At 46.9% G+C, this 19,251-nt stretch overlaps 2 protein-coding genes across 19 annotated transcripts in view; one reads left to right on the top strand and one right to left on the bottom strand.

Annotated features, from left to right (window-relative positions):
• The first annotated feature begins 1,450 nt into the window (after positions 1-1,450).
• ACP6 (acid phosphatase 6, lysophosphatidic) lies at positions 1,451-9,189 on the top strand. 10 transcript variants are annotated; one of them, XM_074857634.1, is made up of 10 exons: positions 1,452-1,714; positions 2,401-2,529; positions 2,623-2,753; positions 3,383-3,462; positions 4,236-4,323; positions 5,892-6,024; positions 6,762-6,862; positions 8,218-8,313; positions 8,610-8,680; positions 9,010-9,189. In XM_074857634.1, exons 1-10 carry the CDS (start codon positions 1,526-1,528, stop codon positions 9,030-9,032), a joined length of 1,041 nt encoding a protein of 346 aa, XP_074713735.1. In that variant the 5' UTR covers positions 1,452-1,525; the 3' UTR covers positions 9,033-9,189. The 10 variants fall into 10 exon arrangements, with proteins under 10 accessions (XP_074713730.1, XP_074713735.1, XP_074713721.1 ...); XM_074857620.1 differs by having other exon boundaries at positions 1,455-1,657; positions 8,515-8,680; XM_074857612.1 differs by having other exon boundaries at positions 1,456-1,714; positions 8,515-8,680.
• A 5,880-nt stretch (positions 9,190-15,069) lies between these two features.
• The window catches only part of BCL9 (BCL9 transcription coactivator), a 60,269-nt gene continuing 56,087 nt past the window's right edge, over positions 15,070-19,251 (bottom strand). For 8 of the 9 annotated variants that reach the window (XM_074857529.1, XM_074857570.1, XM_074857554.1 and 5 more), the window contains 2 exons: positions 18,598-18,858; positions 15,070-17,268 (listed from right to left, as the gene is read on the bottom strand). In XM_074857529.1, coding sequence (XP_074713630.1) covers positions 16,151-17,268; positions 18,598-18,858 — 1,379 coding nt within the window. In that variant the 3' untranslated portion in view covers positions 15,070-16,150. The remainder of the gene's footprint in view (positions 17,269-18,597; positions 18,859-19,251) is intronic. The other variant, XM_074857579.1, reaches the window with a different exon arrangement.

Below are 19,251 nucleotides of genomic sequence, written 5' to 3'. Positions count from 1 at the left end.
GGGGAACACAGAAATCCCTAATAAATTTAAGTCAAGTGGACGTGGTCTAAGGCAATTTGCTTGTTTCCTGATAAAAATATTAGTTATGGCAGAGTGATGTCACCACCAAGTCTTGAACCAGAAGATTCACAGGAACCAAGGAGACATGAACCTCTTGATTGCTTTATAAGGTCCAAGAAAGGCTTTATAGATGAATGCACAGTTCTCTAGTTTTCACATACATCAAAGTTATTAGCTACTATGCTAAAAAGATGCTGAATAGCATTGCAGTGATAATTTGTGCAGACTCACTGGTCCCCCACATCACTGCTAGGAAAAGAGAAGCAACGGTCTGAAGAGACGAGGAGTGGAATGTGCACCTCTAGGCACTGGGTTCACATTCACCCTGGGACAACTTCGCCAAGTGCTGCCGGGGGATGCCAAGAGGCAGCTCCAGTGTTACAAACAACCGTGAACCCCTCCAGGTAACATCAGGTTAACGACATGGCGGGGCGATGCCTTCACCCGCCTCCCTGCTGCAGCTCACCTCCAGCCCTGTGGCAGCTCCCAGAGCCGCAGCGGGAAGGAGAGAACAGGCGGGACGAGGGCAATGCCCACTGCGGCCTTCCCAGCGTGGCTGCACCTGGGCATCCGGGCTGAAAAAGAACTTGTTTAGCAAACTCACAGTGGAAACAGCCCTCATTTAAACAAGAACAACAAATCGTCGTTGCCACATTCAGCACCAACCGCAAACCTTTGCTGGTGAGGTTAACGGGGTGACCGAGTACAGGGGTACGGAGCTGTTCCCTGCCTCAGCAACACGCTGCCGTTAACACGTGAACTGGAGGGAACTCGAGCGGGAAGTTTCTCCCGCTGCTCATGCTACAACCCACGATTAAAGAGCAAAGCGCTGTGCACAACTCTTTAAACCCATATGAGATTTGAGCCGAACGCAACATCGCCCCTCCCCAAAACCTCCTTCTCGTCAGGGCTGTTAACGGGCGGGCACAGGCAGCCGGGCGGGGAGGGACTGCGGGCCTCTCCCGCTCCTCGCAGGCTCTGCCCTCGGCACTCCATGCGAGCCGCCGAGCCTTCTTCAACCCAGCGCGCCTTCAGAGGGAGACGCTGGAACATTAAAAAACAAAAAACAAAAAAACCAAAACCAAAACCCAACCATAAACCCCACCACAACCCAGACGGGTTTCTCCCTGGCGGGACACCGCCCACTCGCACCCGGTGAGCTCGCCCGCAGCGAGTGCCCTCGGCCCTCTCCCCGCGGCAAAAGAGCTCCTAAAGTCAGGGAGGGGAGGCGGCGACGAAGTGCCGGTGGGTGCTGGGCGGTACCGGGGGCTGCCGGGCGGTACCGGGGGCTGCCGGGCGCCGCTGTCCCCCGCTGCCCGCCCCGGAAGCGCGGCCCGCGGCGCGGTGCCTGCCGGGAGCTGCAGTCCGCCGCCGGGCCCTGCCGCCCACCGCGCCCGCGGGGGACTCCGCTTCCCGCCCCGGAAGCGCGGCGCCGCCGGGTGCCGGCAGCGAGCGGGCCGCCGCCATGGGCTGGGGGACCCGCCTGGGCCTCTTGGGCGGCCTGGCCCTGTGGGCGCGACGGCGGCGGCGGGCGGCGGCGGCTGCCGCCCAGGACGGCGGCGGGGAGCGGCGGGACCTGGAGCTGAAGCTGGTGCAGGTGGTGTTCCGGCACGGGGCGCGCACCCCGCTGCGGCCCCTCCCGGGGGCAGCGCCGGTGAGGAGCGGGGCGGCGGGGCGGGGCGGGCGGCGGCGGGGTGCCCGCGGCCCAGCTGCTGCCTTGCCTCCATCAGCCTGTAAACGGGTTTTTTATTCCTCTTCCTACCGAGAGTAAATTTGGGGAAGACGCGGGGATTTGGGAGTTAAGAGTGGGACGGCGCCGGCGTGGTCCCAGGGCCTGTTGGTGGGACGGTGATGGCAGAGGGAGGGAGGGAGGCCCCGGGGATGGGCGCCCCGGGGCAGCGGCGGTGATACGAGCTGCCGCTGTCCGCGGGGCTGCCGTCGCTGAGGCCCAGCGCCGAGCCGCTGCCCGCAGCACCGCTCGGTGCAGCTGATCCGCGGAACAACGGGCGCTTCCTGCGCCTGAGCCGTCTGCCCCGGGCGGGCAGGGGCTAGTTCTGGTGGTTTGCTGAGGAAGCAGTTCAGTGTGCGACAAAGAGCAGCAACGGAGGTTTCCTACAGATTCTTCTCCTGTCAGGGGAGGAAGGCAGGTACTGCGCTCCATGCACAGCCTCTGAGATGCAGCGCTGCTCTCACTTCTGTATGTGCTGTACGAAGCCATCGGTTCTCCTTAGCTCTGTCGTGGTATTGGCAAGGTAGCACACAGGAACAGCCCAGCATTGGTGTAATGCTCTTGAAAGTCCACGTTTTCCACGGAAGCACTGTTCGTTTGTTTTGGAACAGGTGGAATGGCACCCCACCCTTTTAGATGTACCTGCTCAGACTGAGTTTGATTACACGGTGACTGCCCTAAATGGAGGGCCTCGACCTCCCTCGCCCCATGACGAGCAATACAAAAAGACCACATTCAAGGTGAGGCTGTATTTCATCGTGGTTTCATGTTCCCTCTGTAGACTTGTTTTCTTCCCTATTCCAGTGGACACCCTTCCTTTTCTTTGCACTTAGGGTGGTGCAATTGCAGGACAGCTGACAACAGTAGGGATGCTGCAGATGTTTGCCCTGGGGGAAAGGCTGAGGAGAAGCTATGTGGAAGAAGCCAACTTTCTCTCACCAACATTTAAGCCTGCTGAGGTCCTGTGAGTCTCAGTTCCCTCCTGGACTTTCCCTTGCTTCCTCCCTCCTAACAAATAGCCCCATGCTACCCTTCTCCACCCTGTAGCAGACTGGCTGGCCCCTGGGCCTTCATCTTTGCTCAGGCTGCAGAGCCTGGCCCTAGAACTCACTGGTGACACAAAGCATCCAGTTGCCCAGCAGTCCTGAGCGCGATGCCAGGGACAGATTCATCTCACCTAGGTTTAGCCATTGACAGTGGAATTATGCATCATTACCGTGAGTGAAGAGGAACAGGCATTTCTGGAGCACAGTTTTAACTCATTGTAGATGAAATAGCTAAAGTTCAGTGAGATGAAGCACACCCCTGCTGCTCACATCAGTAATGCTGGGAGGGTCTGGTTTAGGATGAGATAAAAATTACACCAGAGAAGTGCTAATTCATTAACTCCACTGTCTCTGAAGGGAAGTTAAAGGGTAGTTCAGATACAGGTGCCTATTTAAGATAGCTATAGTGAGGCAAGATGAATCCCTCCACAGGTTTCCAAAGCCACAGTGAAAGCAGAACCTCAGTTCCAGCAAGTCTCCCCCAGCTGCAGCCACATCCAGCATGAAGGAGAAAGTGCTACCTCACAAACTGCTTTCTCTCTTTCAGCATCCGTTCCACTAATATTTTCCGGAATCTGGAGTCCACACGGTGCCTGCTAGCTGGGCTGTACCAACAGCAGAAAGAAGGTTGGGGAGACTTCTGACCAGTGCCCTTCCTTTCTCATTTTCCCTAGATGCACACACCTCACACATCCCAACTCTCTTTGGCTCCTGGTTGTTACTTCTTCCCTGGTTCTTTGCACCTGGCCCTCTTCCCCATACTCTCCTGGTTCTGTATGCTCTTTATCAACTTGTCACTTGCTCCCTCTCTTTGTGTAGTTTTCTGCTGGTGCTCAGCTTGGATCTGTTGCCATGAACGCTGCAATTTCAGACCTACTGAGGAGGTTAGCATTAACCCGCTGCAGAATCAAGAGGGCAAAAAGTTCCAGGTCCAACATTCATGAGATGCACATGTGAAAAATGTTTCTCATAGAAACCCAAGTGTCTCGGCCAAGATCCTTTCCAAATTTGCAACAACTATTTGTACGTTCTAGAAATACACTCTGGGTCTTGACGATCTCACCTCTGCTCCCTCCGTATTCAGTTCCAGGAACAGAGAGTAGAAGTGACTTACCAGAGCTCCTCACATGTCATGACACAGAAACTGATTTCTGGCACATACAAACACTAGAAAAAATGAACACACAACTAGAAAAGTTTTACAAGGTGCACAGCAGACATCCCGGTGGAATTAAACACTGTGTGCACAGAAACAAGCACAGGGGCTTGCAGGTGATAGCTCAGGGGGAATTGATAGTTGACAACAATGGACTTGAGCACAAAGACCATGGGAGTGATTAAAGCAGTCTAAAGACAGCAGATGCACTAGTGATCACAGAAGCTTCCTTCTTGTTCCACAGGATCTGTTGTCATTGTCACTGATGAAGCAAGCTCTGAAATGCTCTACCCCAATTACGACAACTGCCAGCGCCTGAAATGCTTGAGCAGGTAATTGCCAGCCATACCTCCCCATATGATTTCACTGCTGTTTCATTTCAGCAGTAGTAATTTAAAATGGCACATTTTCTTCCCATTTCCCAATTTCTTCCCCTGCCACTTACTGTTCTTTGGGAATGGTTAGCTAGTTGTATAAAATACTCAGTGAGTGGAGTCATATACCAAGCAGTGGCAGCAGAAGAAAAAAAAAAATAGAGACCTTTTTTTTGAAAGACCAATTTAATTTAGTCTGTGTCTAGCAAACACTCATTACCAGCTAATGTGCAGCATTGCTGCAGGGCAGAATTAATGTCATCTACATCCCTTAACAAGCCTTTCAACTATAAACATATTGGGCCTCCTTTTTATATTCAACTTCTGGTTTGGGGGTTATTACAACATTCCTGTCGCATTTATACCTTGAGGAAACTGAAATATACTCAGCCTTGACACATTTAACAAAGACTAATGAAGTAAAATAAGGAACATCCTGCATGGAAAGAACACTCGTGTTTGCAGAGTCAAGTACTCTAAACGCCAGGTTGGGCATGGGGTGGAAACTGAACAAGAGAGGCAAATGTATTACACTTGGGTTAGATTATGCATTAGCATGTTTTTGTCCAAAATTCAAGAGCTGTCAGAATTCACTTACAAAAGCTCATTATATAGCCTCACTCTTCAGGCAAAAGGTTGTTCCTGGCAGTGGTGAGATGACAGCCCATAGAAGCAGTACATTCAGCCTCCTCTAGTAACAGCAACTGTCCAAAACCAAGCAAACTGCAAGCTCTTCCACTCCCCACCAGCCCACCAAGTGCGCACACTGTGACCACGTCAAGGTGGTTTAAGCTGCAGTAAGAAGCACTGCCTCAGCTTACAGGCTACCTACACCAGAACTTCTAGCACATTTGATTTCAAACAGAAACTAGAGCTGTTCCTAAAAAACTAAAAAGCAAACTTAAAAAAACTTTTCCCACCTCCTCCTCAACAGATCAGGGTCAGAGAAAACAAAACCTATGCAACATATTGTGCTTGAAGTACATGGCCAGCACGGATATTCTCAGATAGACTTCTTAAGATAAAATTAAAAACTGTGAAGAGGCAAATGGCTTCTAACAAAGTGAGAGGTGACTTTAAGCTACAAGTGAGTATCTAGGTGTTCCCCTTTTCCCACACCATAAAGCAATCAGTTCAAAGCTTCTACCCTTTCTTCTTTCACAGGCAGATAAAGGCTACTCCCTGAAGACAGAGACTTGCACTGTTCCAGTATGACCAGATCTGTTAACTGATACACAGTCCTTGCTTATGGGAACCACTTCTGAGGTGTTCACATCTCATCTTAGTTTTTTCCCCTGCCTTTGTGAGAACAGATAGCCAGCTCTGATCGTTGACATCTAGACACAGTGCCTGTCCGCTCTGCAACTTAGACTCACAGCGTCAGGAATCGCTCAGTATCCTGTAGTGCTTCTCTTCTACCCCTGACTGATGTGAGACAACTCCACTGGGCTGGAGTCATAAAAAAACCAAGATAGGAAGTCTGATGTGTGAAAAGTTTTTGTTTTGTTTTCTTAATTCCCTGACAGGTATAAGTTGAAGAATGCTCTGCAACAGCCAGGTATCTCTGATGACTTGAAGACAATTAAGGAGAAGATGGGTATTGATGATGATAAGCCTGTGGATTTTTTTCTCCTCCTTGATAACATTCTTGCTGAGCAGGTGAGCTGAGCAGTTCTGTTGCACTGTCACAGAAAGAAACAGCCCTTTACCGTGCATATGGAGGAAACCACAGAGTGCCAACACCCACTGATACCAGTGGGTACCCCCAGTACCTTTCCATGCAATCCAGAAAGTTTATAGAAATAGCATGGCCTTCTTAAAAAGCAAGATGTGGGGTCAGCCTTGCTCTAGGGTGGATAAAGACTCACCTCCAGTATTTATGTGCTTATATTGAAATCCAGTACCTCTTTCAAGTGTAGTGAAGTAGAGCTAAGGGAGCAGTTGGGCCTTGCTTACCCCATTACAGAGTGCTTTCCCTTTTTTGGCAGTCAACACCTAACAGAGTCATCTTAATGCTGGTTCCAGCATACTACCCCTGAGCCAGATTGCTTCTGCTGCTGGAAGGGAGCTGAGCATATTTATACCCCAGTTAGTAGCTCTTTTTTGCTGGAGCTAATGGTAATTGGTCTGGCAGTTGGTTGAATAGCTCAAGGCCTTAACACTCCCTTCACACAGAAATGCATCCCCACGAACAAACATCCATCCTTTTGGTACACAGAGCAAGTCTGTATGGTTAAAACCATCCTAGAACTCCTCACCTGAATACCATAGTACAATACTGTAGTGCAAATGCTGTGACAGGAACAGCTGTTTTCTGTGGGCAGTCATCCATGTGTCTTCAGGCTGGGTTCAGAAAGGGTCAAACCCTGTTGTTATGCTACATCTTCTCCTTCCAGGTGCACAATTTGCCAAGCTGCCCTGTGCTGAAGAACTTTCAGCAGACGGTTGAGCGTCGATCTGTTGACTCGCTGCTTTTCCTTCTGGAATATGGTTCAAGGTGATTGCCTGTATCCATGCCTCCAGCCTTAGGGGTTGTCTTAGGCTTACCCAGGGTGGATGAGCTACACCAGCTTACTGTGGCAGACAGAAGACCTTTCTGATCTGCTGCATTCCCCCCACAGAGGCTACTGCTCCCTCACGAAGTTTGTACTTCAGCCATCTCAGTGTAAAGTCTGGTGTCTCGAGTCAGGAACATGAGCTAGGAAAAAGGAGTCTGCACTGAGGAGGCCAAGATGTGGGTTTACATTCTGTTTTGCTGACAGTCATGAAGAGAGTAGCCTCAGAGGAACAGTAGTAAGTTACTGAGGTAGGCAGCGAACACCTCAGTTGCCACAGTTGTTAAGTGACCCTGTATCAAAGGCAAAAACAGATGAGAATAGGAGATGCTTCCAGCCTGAGCACCGCGGCTGCCCAGACAAGGCTGCCCTTGCAGCTGCACAGCTACAATCTGAATTCCAACCTGGGAAGTTTATCCCAGGGATGGCACCTGCACAGCTGGACTGAAAAGTGGTGGTGTTAGTGGAAAAGGCGATGCCAGGCTCTGCACACATGTAACTACTTGCAAAAGAATCTGCTGCTACACGCAGTTAATTACCTCCTCCACAGTTGTTTGTAAAGGTGGCCGCATTGCCAGCCTAGCAGCTGGTTTCCTTTCAGAGTCATTCGCAGCTGCCATATTCGCCAGCTCTTCTCAGGTGGTGGTATAGGACTGCCTTTTCTGTTAGGGCAGTTGCCCTTAGCCTTTTCTTTAACTTGTATTAGAGATCTTGGGTACTGAAAGACAGATTTCCCCCACTCCCACAACACCTGGGAGAGCCACAGTCACGCTCATCTCCATTTCCACTGATTTATTCATTGGAGTTTCTTCACACCAGAAGTTGTCTAAAGATCTCCTCTAATACAGGGGTAAAAACTAATTTTTAAATATAGCCACCACTTTCTTGAATCCTGCCCCTCCCCTTCCCACCAAAGATTCCAACCACTTCAGTCGCTGTTTTGCCTTCAACTACAGTCATCTTCTCTAGCTGAAAACTGCATCCAAAAATCACAACCAGGGAAAAACAGCATTAGAGAACATCAGGTGTTTCTAGACTTCCCTTTATGTGGGCCACACCTCATGAGACTGCTTGTTAACACCTCTCCCCTCCCAATCTGCAATCACATTGGAATCTCTGTGGTGACTATGCAACTGCTGAAATAAAAAGTAACCACAGGAATTGCATGTAATAGTTCTTAGCTACACTCAATACATGTTACCAATTTGCAAGAGAAAAGCAGGTTCCCAGGTGTTAGTTTGAAATTATTTAATTTGAAAGTTTAAAAACTAGTAATTTATTTCTGCTGCTTTTATAGAGAAGTTCTCCAGATGTGTGTTGGTCTCCTTTTCTATACCTTACAGAAGAACATTACAGAAGCAGTAGATCCCTCATCTCCAGCTGAAAAGGCCAGGTACAGGGCAGATCTCTTCCTCTAATCATTATAAATTCTGACTTGCTGTCAGTGTGAAAAGCTGGTTCACAAAGATGTTGAATGTGTGGGGTAAAGAGAATAAGTGCTCATCTGCTAGAAAAAGCATGAGTGCTACTGGCTATCCATGGAGGAACACCGCTAACATTTTAGGTTTGGTTTTTTTCCTTCCCTTTTTATCAGAAAGCTCATTCTCTATGCTTCTCATGACATTACCCTTGTTCCTCTCCTGGTGGCACTGGGCACCTTTGATCACAAGTGGCCACCTTATGCTGCAGATGTGACCCTGGAACTGTATCAGCACCGGCAGTCCAGAGAGTGGTTTGTTCGCATGTCTTACCATGGAGAGGTAAGATCCCAGGGGAAGTCCATCTCACAAACCTTGGGCTTTTGGTTTTGCCATGCATGCATGCAAAGCTGTGAAACAAGACTTATTCCGAGCGTGCCATCAAGCCAGATAACAGAGTAAGACTCCTAGAGCACATCCACAATAGCCAAGGTATCTTTTCTGTTGAGCTGGCTATTGATCTAGCGTGAGTTTAGGCAGAGGCTTTAAACCTCTGACTCTGTGTCTTTGCCTCAACTAGCACGTTTCCCTGCCGCAGAATGCATCAGTATCAGCACAAAAGGGCTTTGGCAACACACGTGATCTGTGATTTTGTCTCTTTGCTTTTGCAGGAGCAAGTGGTGAAAGGATGTAGAGAAGGCCTCTGCCCACTTGAAGAATTTCTACAAGTTCTTTCTCAGTACTCAGTCAGTCCAGAGGAGTACAATAACCTGTGCTCACAAATGGAGGGGAATCAGCAAACTGACTCATTATTTCAGTTGTCTTAAATTAAAATTAGTTTATTGTCACAATCTTTGAGTATTTTTCTTTATATTCCTGCTAGTCTTCCCTATTCTAAAGGTATTTTAGACGAGGGGACTTTTTCCTACCAGACACAGGGTGGCACAGTGTCACTTTTCACTGTTAGCAGCAAGATGAAAGAAGCAGGTAACAGAATGGCTCGAGTTCACTTCTGAGATAGCCACACTAAAGCACGGAGAGGCTGAAAACAGCAAGGGAGAGAACAGACCTCTTTAAATTGCCCTGCTGCTTCAGGAATATGAGAAAAAACATACCTGTTCCTCATATGCTGGGACAGTGGGATGATCTGTGCTACCAGACCTGAGAGCTTTGACATAACGATTGCTTTTATGGATGGCAAACTGCAGAAGCTGCTGTGCCTTTCCCTGTCTTTTGTCATGTTGGAGGGTTGCTCTGCAGATAGATGAACCTCCCAAATGGCACAGCACTGAGCTGCCCCATCTTCTTGAGGGCATTTCTGTGCACACAAAACCTCTCCAAAGGGACAGAAAGCCTCCAAACCTCTTCCCTGCACTCTTGTAATTATGGAAATTCTGCTGCGAACATGCAAAACAACCACAGTGGGCCAAGTACAAGAACATGCACTCTTGGTGAACTCCGTTTCACGCGCTTTAAACCAGGAAGTCCAGGGAGCTGCTATTGACTTCAGCTCTGGGCAGCACTGCATCTATTTCGCACTTGCTGAAACAGGAATACACCAGCACAGCCAACAGAAGTACTTCTAGCTGAAATTATGACACTTTTTCTCGTAAGACAGTACTAAGGATCACTATGTTGCTAAAATCCCCAATTTTCAATCAGTAAATAGAACTTGGATCCTGACCTACTTCCTTTGGGATATGTAAAGGCTAAAATAGGGGGTCCACTTATTAAAATGGCCCTGCAGTTTTGGTTCTGCATTACTCCTCACTTAGCAAATAGACTGCAGTGATGTTAATGTAAGTCACTGACAGATATGTGACTGGAGGCACTACAGTACCTTCTCCCTGAGAAGCGTGGGCTGGATTTACCTCTACTCTTTCATTAGCCTGCCCCCACCACAATTACATGTTGACACCACGCACAGTGAACAGAATAATTTGAATACTAAATACATTGCTGGAGGTCTCACTGAACTGCTATTAGAAGCTGTCAAAAAAGCAAACAAAACATTGTTATTTTCCACCAAGTTTTTATACAGCCTAAAAACATAATGCCATTATATAAAAATCAATGGCCTACTCTTGCTTAAGAACAGTTTGTTCTGCTCTAATCAAGCTCTCTTACGCACGATATAAAGTATTTGGAGAATGGTGATGGAAACATGAGGCATATGATTGCAAGTTATTTGTGAGACATGGACTGCCTGGGAAAAGGGTATCAGGGAACAGCATCAGCAGCTTTGGCCATACCAGTAGACAAAGGGGGAATTCGCATACTTTCTCCTAAAAAGAGCTAGGACCACCTCCCAGTAAAACTGACCAGCAACCAGGTTAAAAATTGCAACACAGTCAAGACCCACAGAACTCGGCAGCATGAGCTGTCCTAGCGCACGTAAGATTGTTAATGGGCACTGCATTCACACCATTAAAATAATCATATCGCTCTAGGTAGGGTAACGTGCATTTCAGTAACAGCAGAAGAACTCAGAAACACAGGCCAGCTTCTTGGCAGTGGCTAGGAAGAAGCCTCTGCTGGGAACAGGTCACTTCATCATCGTCTCTTACAGGTTTTCTGCAGTGCCCTGTGTGCCCTGCTCCAGCCTTACCCTTCCTCCTGGTGTGGAGGTGGTTGGGCCATGCATTGGCCTCATCCCACTGAGCAACTCCATGGTAGTTGTGGCCCACAGAATGACGGAGTTATTTCTGACTACAAATAGCATAAATAATGGTTTCAGAAAAGGACTGGTGGAACAGTGGAAGAGTTCTAAGACCAAAGGACAGAGGTAAGTAGGAAGCGCTGAACTGCAAACACAGCAGGGAAGAGCTGAGGCATTTCTGAGAACACGGAATAAAAATTTCCAGAAATCAACAGTTTCCCAAGGAAGCAGTGCATTTACGTGAATAGGCCAACTCTTTGCAAGAACTGTGAAAGACACAAATGCCAGGGGACTGAAAAAGAAATCCAAAAAACTTTCTTACCCATGGCTGTTAATATGAGAACTGGTGACACGAGCAGCTAACATATTCAATGTCAGGTTCCCTCAAACCTGAGCTGGAGCTGCTAACCCAAGTTAGTCTACTCTCTCGCTATTTTAGTCCAATGCAGTTAACACAGGTTGGTCAACTTAAACCTAAAAGACTTCTTTTCATTTTTCATTGCAAACCTATTCTCATATAGTATGCTTCATTTAAGACAATGTTAGTATAGGAGGTAATTGGCAGGAAAGATGTCAGCTTAAATTCAGGGGTTTGTAAAACATGTAAAACATCCTCTTTTAAAGTTTCCAGTATTCTAGACAAAATACCATCACCATTTCCTGCCTCATGTTCTGGCTCAAACAAAAACAATCATAAGCTTAAAACCTGAGTGCATAATGCATCATGAGGACCTACATCTCTCGGCACAGAAGGTTTGCTGGTTGAAAGTCAAAAGGAGAACAAGAGGATTTTTTGTGTCAATAAACTCAACATAATAAAGCTAGCAGTTTGGGTCTTTTTAAGGCCTGAAGAACACTCCTGATAATGCACTTTATCATGTTCTTTCTGTTTAAGGTTAAAGCTAGGTGTTACACATCTACCACAACAAACAGCGTTAACAGAAAAGATTGGAAACTACGTGGACTGGCTAAAAACTGAAAAATCTTTCAGCCTGAGGTTGCCCCACAGGAGACATGACACAGCACATATACAAGACAACTTACCTTTTTTAGGTTGAGAATTACAACCAATCGATACAGTGAAGTGTGCTCTACTAAATACAGGCCTATATCAAACATGGATCATTTCTCCTCGAGAGGTATCAAAATAGGAAACAGGTTTCAGCCAACAGCCTGCCAAGACTCCATAAGAAAAGCATTCACCATCGTGAGTGCAGAAGAGCACCACGAATGAAATGTAGCCTTTTCTGCCACCAGAACGAAAACCAGCATAGCAGTCAGCACACCAAGCACCTCAAAATTAAGCCCCATGTATACCACGTTTGTCATAGCTCCAACACTATAGCACAACAAATGCTGCGTTCCAACAGTTAGTTTAAGAGCACGTTTTGGATTCACACTTACCCTCAGCAAGAGTTGGGCACCCACATCTACTCCAAGTCAGGATACATGTATTGTACCAGAAGCACCAGCAGCATTCAGATTCCAACCAAGACTGATGCAGATGAGATCTCCATATACTGATCTGTCTTCTGAAACGTTACTCATTAGATACCACTAGGAGGTCAGGACTAAACTCGTAATGCTGGCTACTTGCTTCTCATGTTCTTTGGCAGATTAGCTAGCCCATGATACAGGTACAAAGCTCGAGTTTATTTGGACGGTGCTTAAAACTGCTAGTGTACTTCACAGATGACCTGTTTGCAAAAGTCTACTGCTTTAAAACAAACAGATTTCAAATATCTTAAACTTTTGATTTAGCAGGCGCATTACTTTGCGTTTCAGAAGTTCACCATCTGCTGGGTTTACCTTTTAAGTCTCTCCGCACTCCGGCTGCGCAGCCATCTGGGATGAGATAATTTGAACAGCAGACTGTTTCCTCCCATGTTACTAGAGAGGAAGAGCAGCCAAGCATGTATGAATAAAGTCTATTTCATTCTTTCAAACAAAGGTGGAGGAGGATGATTTGAAAGTTTAAAAAAAAAAAAAAAAAAGAGGAGGGGGAGGGGAAGAAAACTAAAAATGGCAACCCCACTTTCTGTCTTCAACTGCACCATGACTACCAGAGCTGAGTCACAGTTACTATTGATTATAAATAAGCAGGAGAGAACAGAGCCTGACTTACAGATCCCAAGGTGAATTTGCAAGGCTGGCAGCTAGAAAGCTTTTTCATTTGCAAAGCAAAAAGGGGAGAAGTAGCATCAGAGAAAAACAAAGAAGTCCAGTCTACATCTACTGAGTGATTTTTCCAGCCGGAGCCAGCTAAGGCATTAGCATCTCTCGTCCACCAGCTGGTGCAAAGCAGGCAAGGCCGCTGAGGTTAAGTGCACCTACATGGTCTCAGGAGAATCCACATCTTCAGCATTTTCTGTAGGAAAAATCTCGTTAAGATACCAAATGCTAGCATCTTAAGGTAGATGGACAAGAAGGAACTTTAATTATCCAGCATCTTTAAAATGTATCCTTTCACTATCAAGCGGCTTTGAAACAGTGAATCCCCTACGCTAATTTTTCTAGAATAAGTCGCAGTCACCTCAAATCCTTCACTATTCAGAATACCTCAACAGGCATGGGAGGCACTAAGAAAGACCGTTAAAAAAACCCAAACCCTCCAGGTTATTTCTGTGTCGATCAAGAAGTTTGCTTTGTTGAACATGGTAAAAACAGTCAGGAGGCATGGCAGAAATGGCAACACTTAAAAGGTTGCACTGTGACAATTCCTGTGCAAGGTTCTCAAAAGGGAGCTGTGCAACCATTTAAAGAAGAGGTAACTCCGCTCTACAGAAATAACACTTACTGTGTCATTGTCAGCTCTTTCTAAAATCTTGACAAGCCCATGCTTCAGGCAGGCTGCTTGTCTTGTTAAGAGGGAAGCACCACAACATACATCCTACACTTTGTCAAAAGAGTAATTCTCACCCAAAATCACTGTAAATTTGCATGACAGCACAAAGGTGAATTTGGAAGCAGGCAACAGAAGGCTCTGAGGCTTGCATGCCTCCAACGGTTCATGGCTTCACTCATATTGTAACACTAGCAGCAAAACTTTGATAAGCCAGCTACCGACAGCAATTCTCTTTCCACCTGTTAAGGATCAGTTAACTCTGAAAAACTATCACGCACAAGCATATTGGAGATACTCATTCTCCACATAAAAGTTTCACACTAATAGCCCTCTGAGGAAACTACTCATTGAAATAATTTCAAGTATCAGTAAGTGGAAGGAAGAACAGATTAACATTCCCTATACAGTGCTGGGGGACTAGAGAGCAGCCAGCCACAGAGCCCACGCCCTGCCCTACAGATCCACATCTGGCTCATCCCGGTCTTCTCCAGGAGTGCTGCTCCTGGAACGATCCATGTTTTGGCATCCAGTCTTTCACTTCTCATAGACAAAACCATAAAACCTTCTTGCTGAAAATCTCTCAAAAGGCAAGTTTGAAAAGACAGGGGATTAGGAAGCGATCGATGAGAACTGCAGCAAAGCAACAATTTACCCAGCAGGGTTGTCTTGATAAAAATCTATTCACTGACAATTTCTCTCCCACCTTTGTTATTTAAGTTCATCCGTTCCCCACTATCTTGGCCTCTGAGTGCTGGCAGTCAGAGACCCTACCCAATCCAAAGGCCCCAGGGGGACACACAACCCCAGAGCCCCGCACAGCGTTGGGACTCCAGTGCTCAGCAGGCAGATGCCGCTGCTTAGGGAAAGCTCAAAACCACATACCTTGTAGCACTGCAAACACACACCAGGAGGAAGTGACGAGACAACAAGTTTCATCTATTCCTTGACCCTCAACAAATTGAGGAAGAAAGACCGTAACTATCGTCCCTAAGGCATTCTGAAATAAGACCTCACTCAGAGGAAAAACAAGCTCAGTTCAGGATTAAGTGAGCAGAAGTGCCTTGCAAGGAACACGCAGCTGAATACAGACTGGACTTTTAGGAGCTGCCAAAGCTTACCCCACCTGGCCTCTAGGCTTGCTGTGATCATAAGGAAGAGCAAACAGTCATCTGGCCAGCTGTCTGATGTACACAGAAACAACTGGACCGGATAAAGAAGACAGTTCAGTTTTGTAAGAAACAATATATTTTATTTTTCTGACACCACAGCCCTGGCGAGTGGTTTTGTACCAAATTTAATGGAGGTTACACAGAACGTTTTACGCTGGGGGGGAAAAAAAATAACCACAAAAAAAATCCTGGATAACTTTTAGTGTCTGTTCCACTCCCACATTAATAAAATCACTTGGGGTTTCTAAGAAAAGGAGAATAGGAAACAGTGAGAGAGACTACTGTAGGATGTAACAGTGTCCAAGTCCAGCCCCTTCCTAAAAGTGGGAAGAGTCCCCACGTGAGGAGAGGCTCTCCTAGATTTACTCCCCAAAATAACACAATGTATTGCAGCTGCCATAGGAGTAGACAGAAGGGGGACGGAGAGAGAGAGAAGCCTATTTAATAAAGAGTGGGAGGGAGAGACAGAAGGTGCTGGACAGCACGCCATAATTTGAAAAATATGTCCTTAACTTATTATTTATTTCTTTTAAAAGATTCCCCTCACTGAACTTAAGTTCCTTTTTGTGCTTTTCATTAATACTCTGCTCTGAGGTCGTAGTTTGGTTTTTCTATACATTGGAGTTGAAGGAAAATAGTCCGAAGTTCTGAAGATGGATTCTCCACCTAAAGTAAACAGCCTAGAATCCCATTCTCCTCTCACCCCAAAGACTAAAGTCTCTGCTAAAATCCCTTTTACAATATAGTACAGTACACAAAAAACCCCAAAAATAACCGAGAGTCCTGGGAGAAGCCAGTCCGAAGGACGTAAACATACAGAGAATGGTGCAACTTGTGACAAATGGCAATTCTCAAAATACAGCTACAGATTCTCAAAGCAGGTGCCGTCACGGGATACCCAAGTCCACAAAAATAATTTTTAAAAAATAAATCTTAAAAAAAAAAACAACCTGTTAAAATGAATAATTTTTTTTTTTTTTTTCAGGTAATTCCATACATTCGAGATTTCCCAAAGCGTCCTCTGGTCTCTTTTCACCTATTGCATGGCCAAACTGTACTCCTGAAGCTCCCAAAAAAGCCCTCAGGACTTGGAATCTCATCTTGACAAGGATCAGAACATCCAGTCTTATGGTAGCAGCTTAAAACATCATGTTCCCTGGGTTTCCAGGGCCTTGGCTAAATCCTCCCATGCCAACGTCAGCAGCCATACCTCGGGGCCTCATCTGGGGGGGAATCATGATGTTTTGTTGGGGTCCCATCATGCCCTGCATTGACATCATCATACCAGGTGACCCCACAGGGCCCGGGTGGCTGTACAGCCCTGCAGGGGCTCGGTCCTTGCCTGGGATCATGCCCACGGCGGCCACGGGGTTACTCATGAGCGCGGGCTGGCCAGGCATCGCCGTTTGTGCTGGTGACATCATGCGGTGGTGTGGCCCCATCATGCCTTGCTGCAGGAAGGCAGGCGGTCTCATCGGGTTATGACCTGGCATGGACGGAGCCGTCCCAAGAGGGATATCCGGAGTTCCCACCGGCCCGGGGCCCCCCATGCCAGGCAACGTTAGTCCCATCCTCGGGGTCTGCTCTCCTATCATCCCCTGCATGTGGGAGAACCCAGGCCCAGGACCCTGCGGTTGCTTGCGGCCTGGCACCTCCCCACGAGGGAAATACTGTAGTGTCTGGCTGGGCTTCTCTGACGGGATAATCCTGGACAGGTCAAACTCGGGTATTCCCGTGGCTCCAGGGCGGATCACCTCCTGCAGCTCTGGATCAGTGAAAACCGAAGGCATATTGTTTCCAAGAACAGTGAAGGAGTCTGGACCGCCAGGGCCTCCAGTCTTGCAAAGTGCTGGATCTGTCGAACTTTGGGGCAGGTTGGTAGGACGCCCCAGGGGTCCTTCTCCGTGGAAGCCCATTCCCGCTGGGAAGTTGCCTTGTCCACCGCTGGGCCCGTTGTGTGGAAATGGCACCTGCTGTGGAGGGGACTGTACGGGAGGGAACCCCTGTGGGAAGCCCAGGCGTCCTTGAGGTACCATTGGAGACTCCTGGGAACCGTGCCCCATCATCGGGTTGTGTGACATCAGGCCGGGTCCCACAGGGACCCCATGAGGAGGTATATTGGGTCCCATAGCATTTGGAGAGGGCATCTGGTTGTTATGGGAAAGAGGCTGGGTCATTCCCATTGGGCTAAGGGTTGGCATTGGACCCACTGGGTTTGGACCTGAAATTCGAGGATTCTGAGAATTAATGCCCATTCCTAGGGAAGAAATAAGGAATCACATTTAGATAACAGCCAATAATAATCAATAAAGCTATCAGAGAGCTTTCTGCAAGGCTACCAAGTCCGCACACACTCAAAAAAACATTAGTGCTAGTAAAAAAAACATCAGTAGTGGCCCTGGAAAATGTTATTTTAACCAGAAAATTGATGTCACCTGCACCGCTGCCTCCCTAAGCTTGTCACTGCCCTATCAAAAAGTGACTAAAGGCTGCTCTGTAAGCGCGATCTCAGTCCAACCCACACCTTTACTACTTCCCTGGCAGTCTAGATAACGCAGGCAGCAACAAACATGTCTGTGACAGATTATCAGCATATGGACACTTGTCCACTGGGAAGTGACTGAATCTCCTTTCAAAACTCAAGTGATAAATCAGGTAACCCTCGTAAGAGTAGGAGGCGGCGATCAATGAGGTTAATGAGCTATTATCATGAACTTATTCAATTAGCCAGCTTCCCCAGGTATATTCAGCCACTCCGATCATTACTGTGCAAAGAGGACAGCAAAGCTACAGGTAAACTCATCAGGAATTCATTACCAGTTGCCACTCTCATGAAACATCCACTCACCCTCTCTTTCAACTATGTTAATTCAATTGGGTGGAGGAGCTACAGCCTACTTTTGTACTAAATACGTACCCACGAACATTAAGCTATCAGTAGGGATTGGATTTCTCATATAAACATGCTCACCCACAAGACAGTCCCAAAGGATAATGTTTTATTTTACTTTTCCTTTAACTCTCAGGTAGGGACCAGGACAGTTTCCCTCAGTTCTGGCAGAGGCCACCTGCCATTACACATTTCCTACATGAAAAGATGTATGTTTTGAGAAAGCAGTCTAACATTCTCTTCTGTAACAAAGGCAATCCACAAAACCCAGGAGAAGACCAGATGATTCAGTGTCCATAAAAACCTGTGAAGCCTCTATGACACTGCCTTAAGACAGGGGAAGAATGGTTTCCTCTGGATAACACGTTGTAGATCTGACCCTTACTCCCATGAGCAGCCTTCACTCACACAAGTAATTCCAGTATGTCTGAGTGGAAATCTCTCCCATACATAAGGGTTTTCCCGATTAGACACTTTCTGAAGAACAGACACTTTCCAGACAGAAAAAACTAGTTGCAAGGAGAATTTCTGTCTCCTCATTTCAGAGAATTGCAACTGCCTTCCTCAAAAACAACCCATGGCTATATATTCTTCAAAGTTTTCCCTCTCACCATCTTCATTTGATGAAGCTTCTATAAAAATCACCCTCACCGTATTGCCTGATCGCTTGGGCTTACGTCCCTTTGAGTTTCTTACCTGGTACACTGTTCATAGGTGGCAAGTTTGGGGAGCGTGCTGGAGGGGAGTCGTCATCCGAGCTGGCCACAGTTTTGATGGCATCATGATAGAGCGGTGTAGAGCTGGGCATGGCAAATTTGGACATCCTGGACATCATAATGGAGAGGGGATTCTGGGAGAGGGTCGGCTCTGGAGGCATTGTGTAAGGACTGCTAGAGGGAAGATTTCCAGGGAGAGTCACAGGAGCAGACTGGCTGACTGTGGAAGGAGGTGGACCACCTTGGCAAAAAAAGAAAAGAAAACAAGAGAAAGAAAATTACTTAAATTTTTTTCCTTCTTACCAGTTTTTGCTTAATTCCCACCCTCTTCTCCTAGAAATCTCAAAAACTAGAAATCCCTTTTTTTGCAAGAGACCATCTGACTAATGCAGTCAATGCCTGTGAAAGGTAACCAGAAAAATAAGCCTATTGGTCAAGATGGTTAACATTCATTATCCTGGATTCTGCACTTCTACTGGAACTATCTTGAGCCTCTACAAATCCACATGAAGAATTATCAGGTAAGTCTGAAAATCCTACTATTCGACTTCTATACACTGAAGACAGGCCTGTACCAGGTCTAGCCACAAGAGTCAAAATCTATAGTCCTGCACCCATTAAATGTCAACTGTAA

Source organism: Strix uralensis, chromosome 2 (assembly GCF_047716275.1).
Source record: "Strix uralensis isolate ZFMK-TIS-50842 chromosome 2, bStrUra1, whole genome shotgun sequence".
In the NCBI taxonomy this organism is placed as follows: Eukaryota; Metazoa; Chordata; class Aves; order Strigiformes; family Strigidae; genus Strix; species Strix uralensis.
The sequence above is the reverse complement of the archived record's forward strand: the minus strand, read 5'-3'. Positions and strand labels throughout refer to the sequence as shown.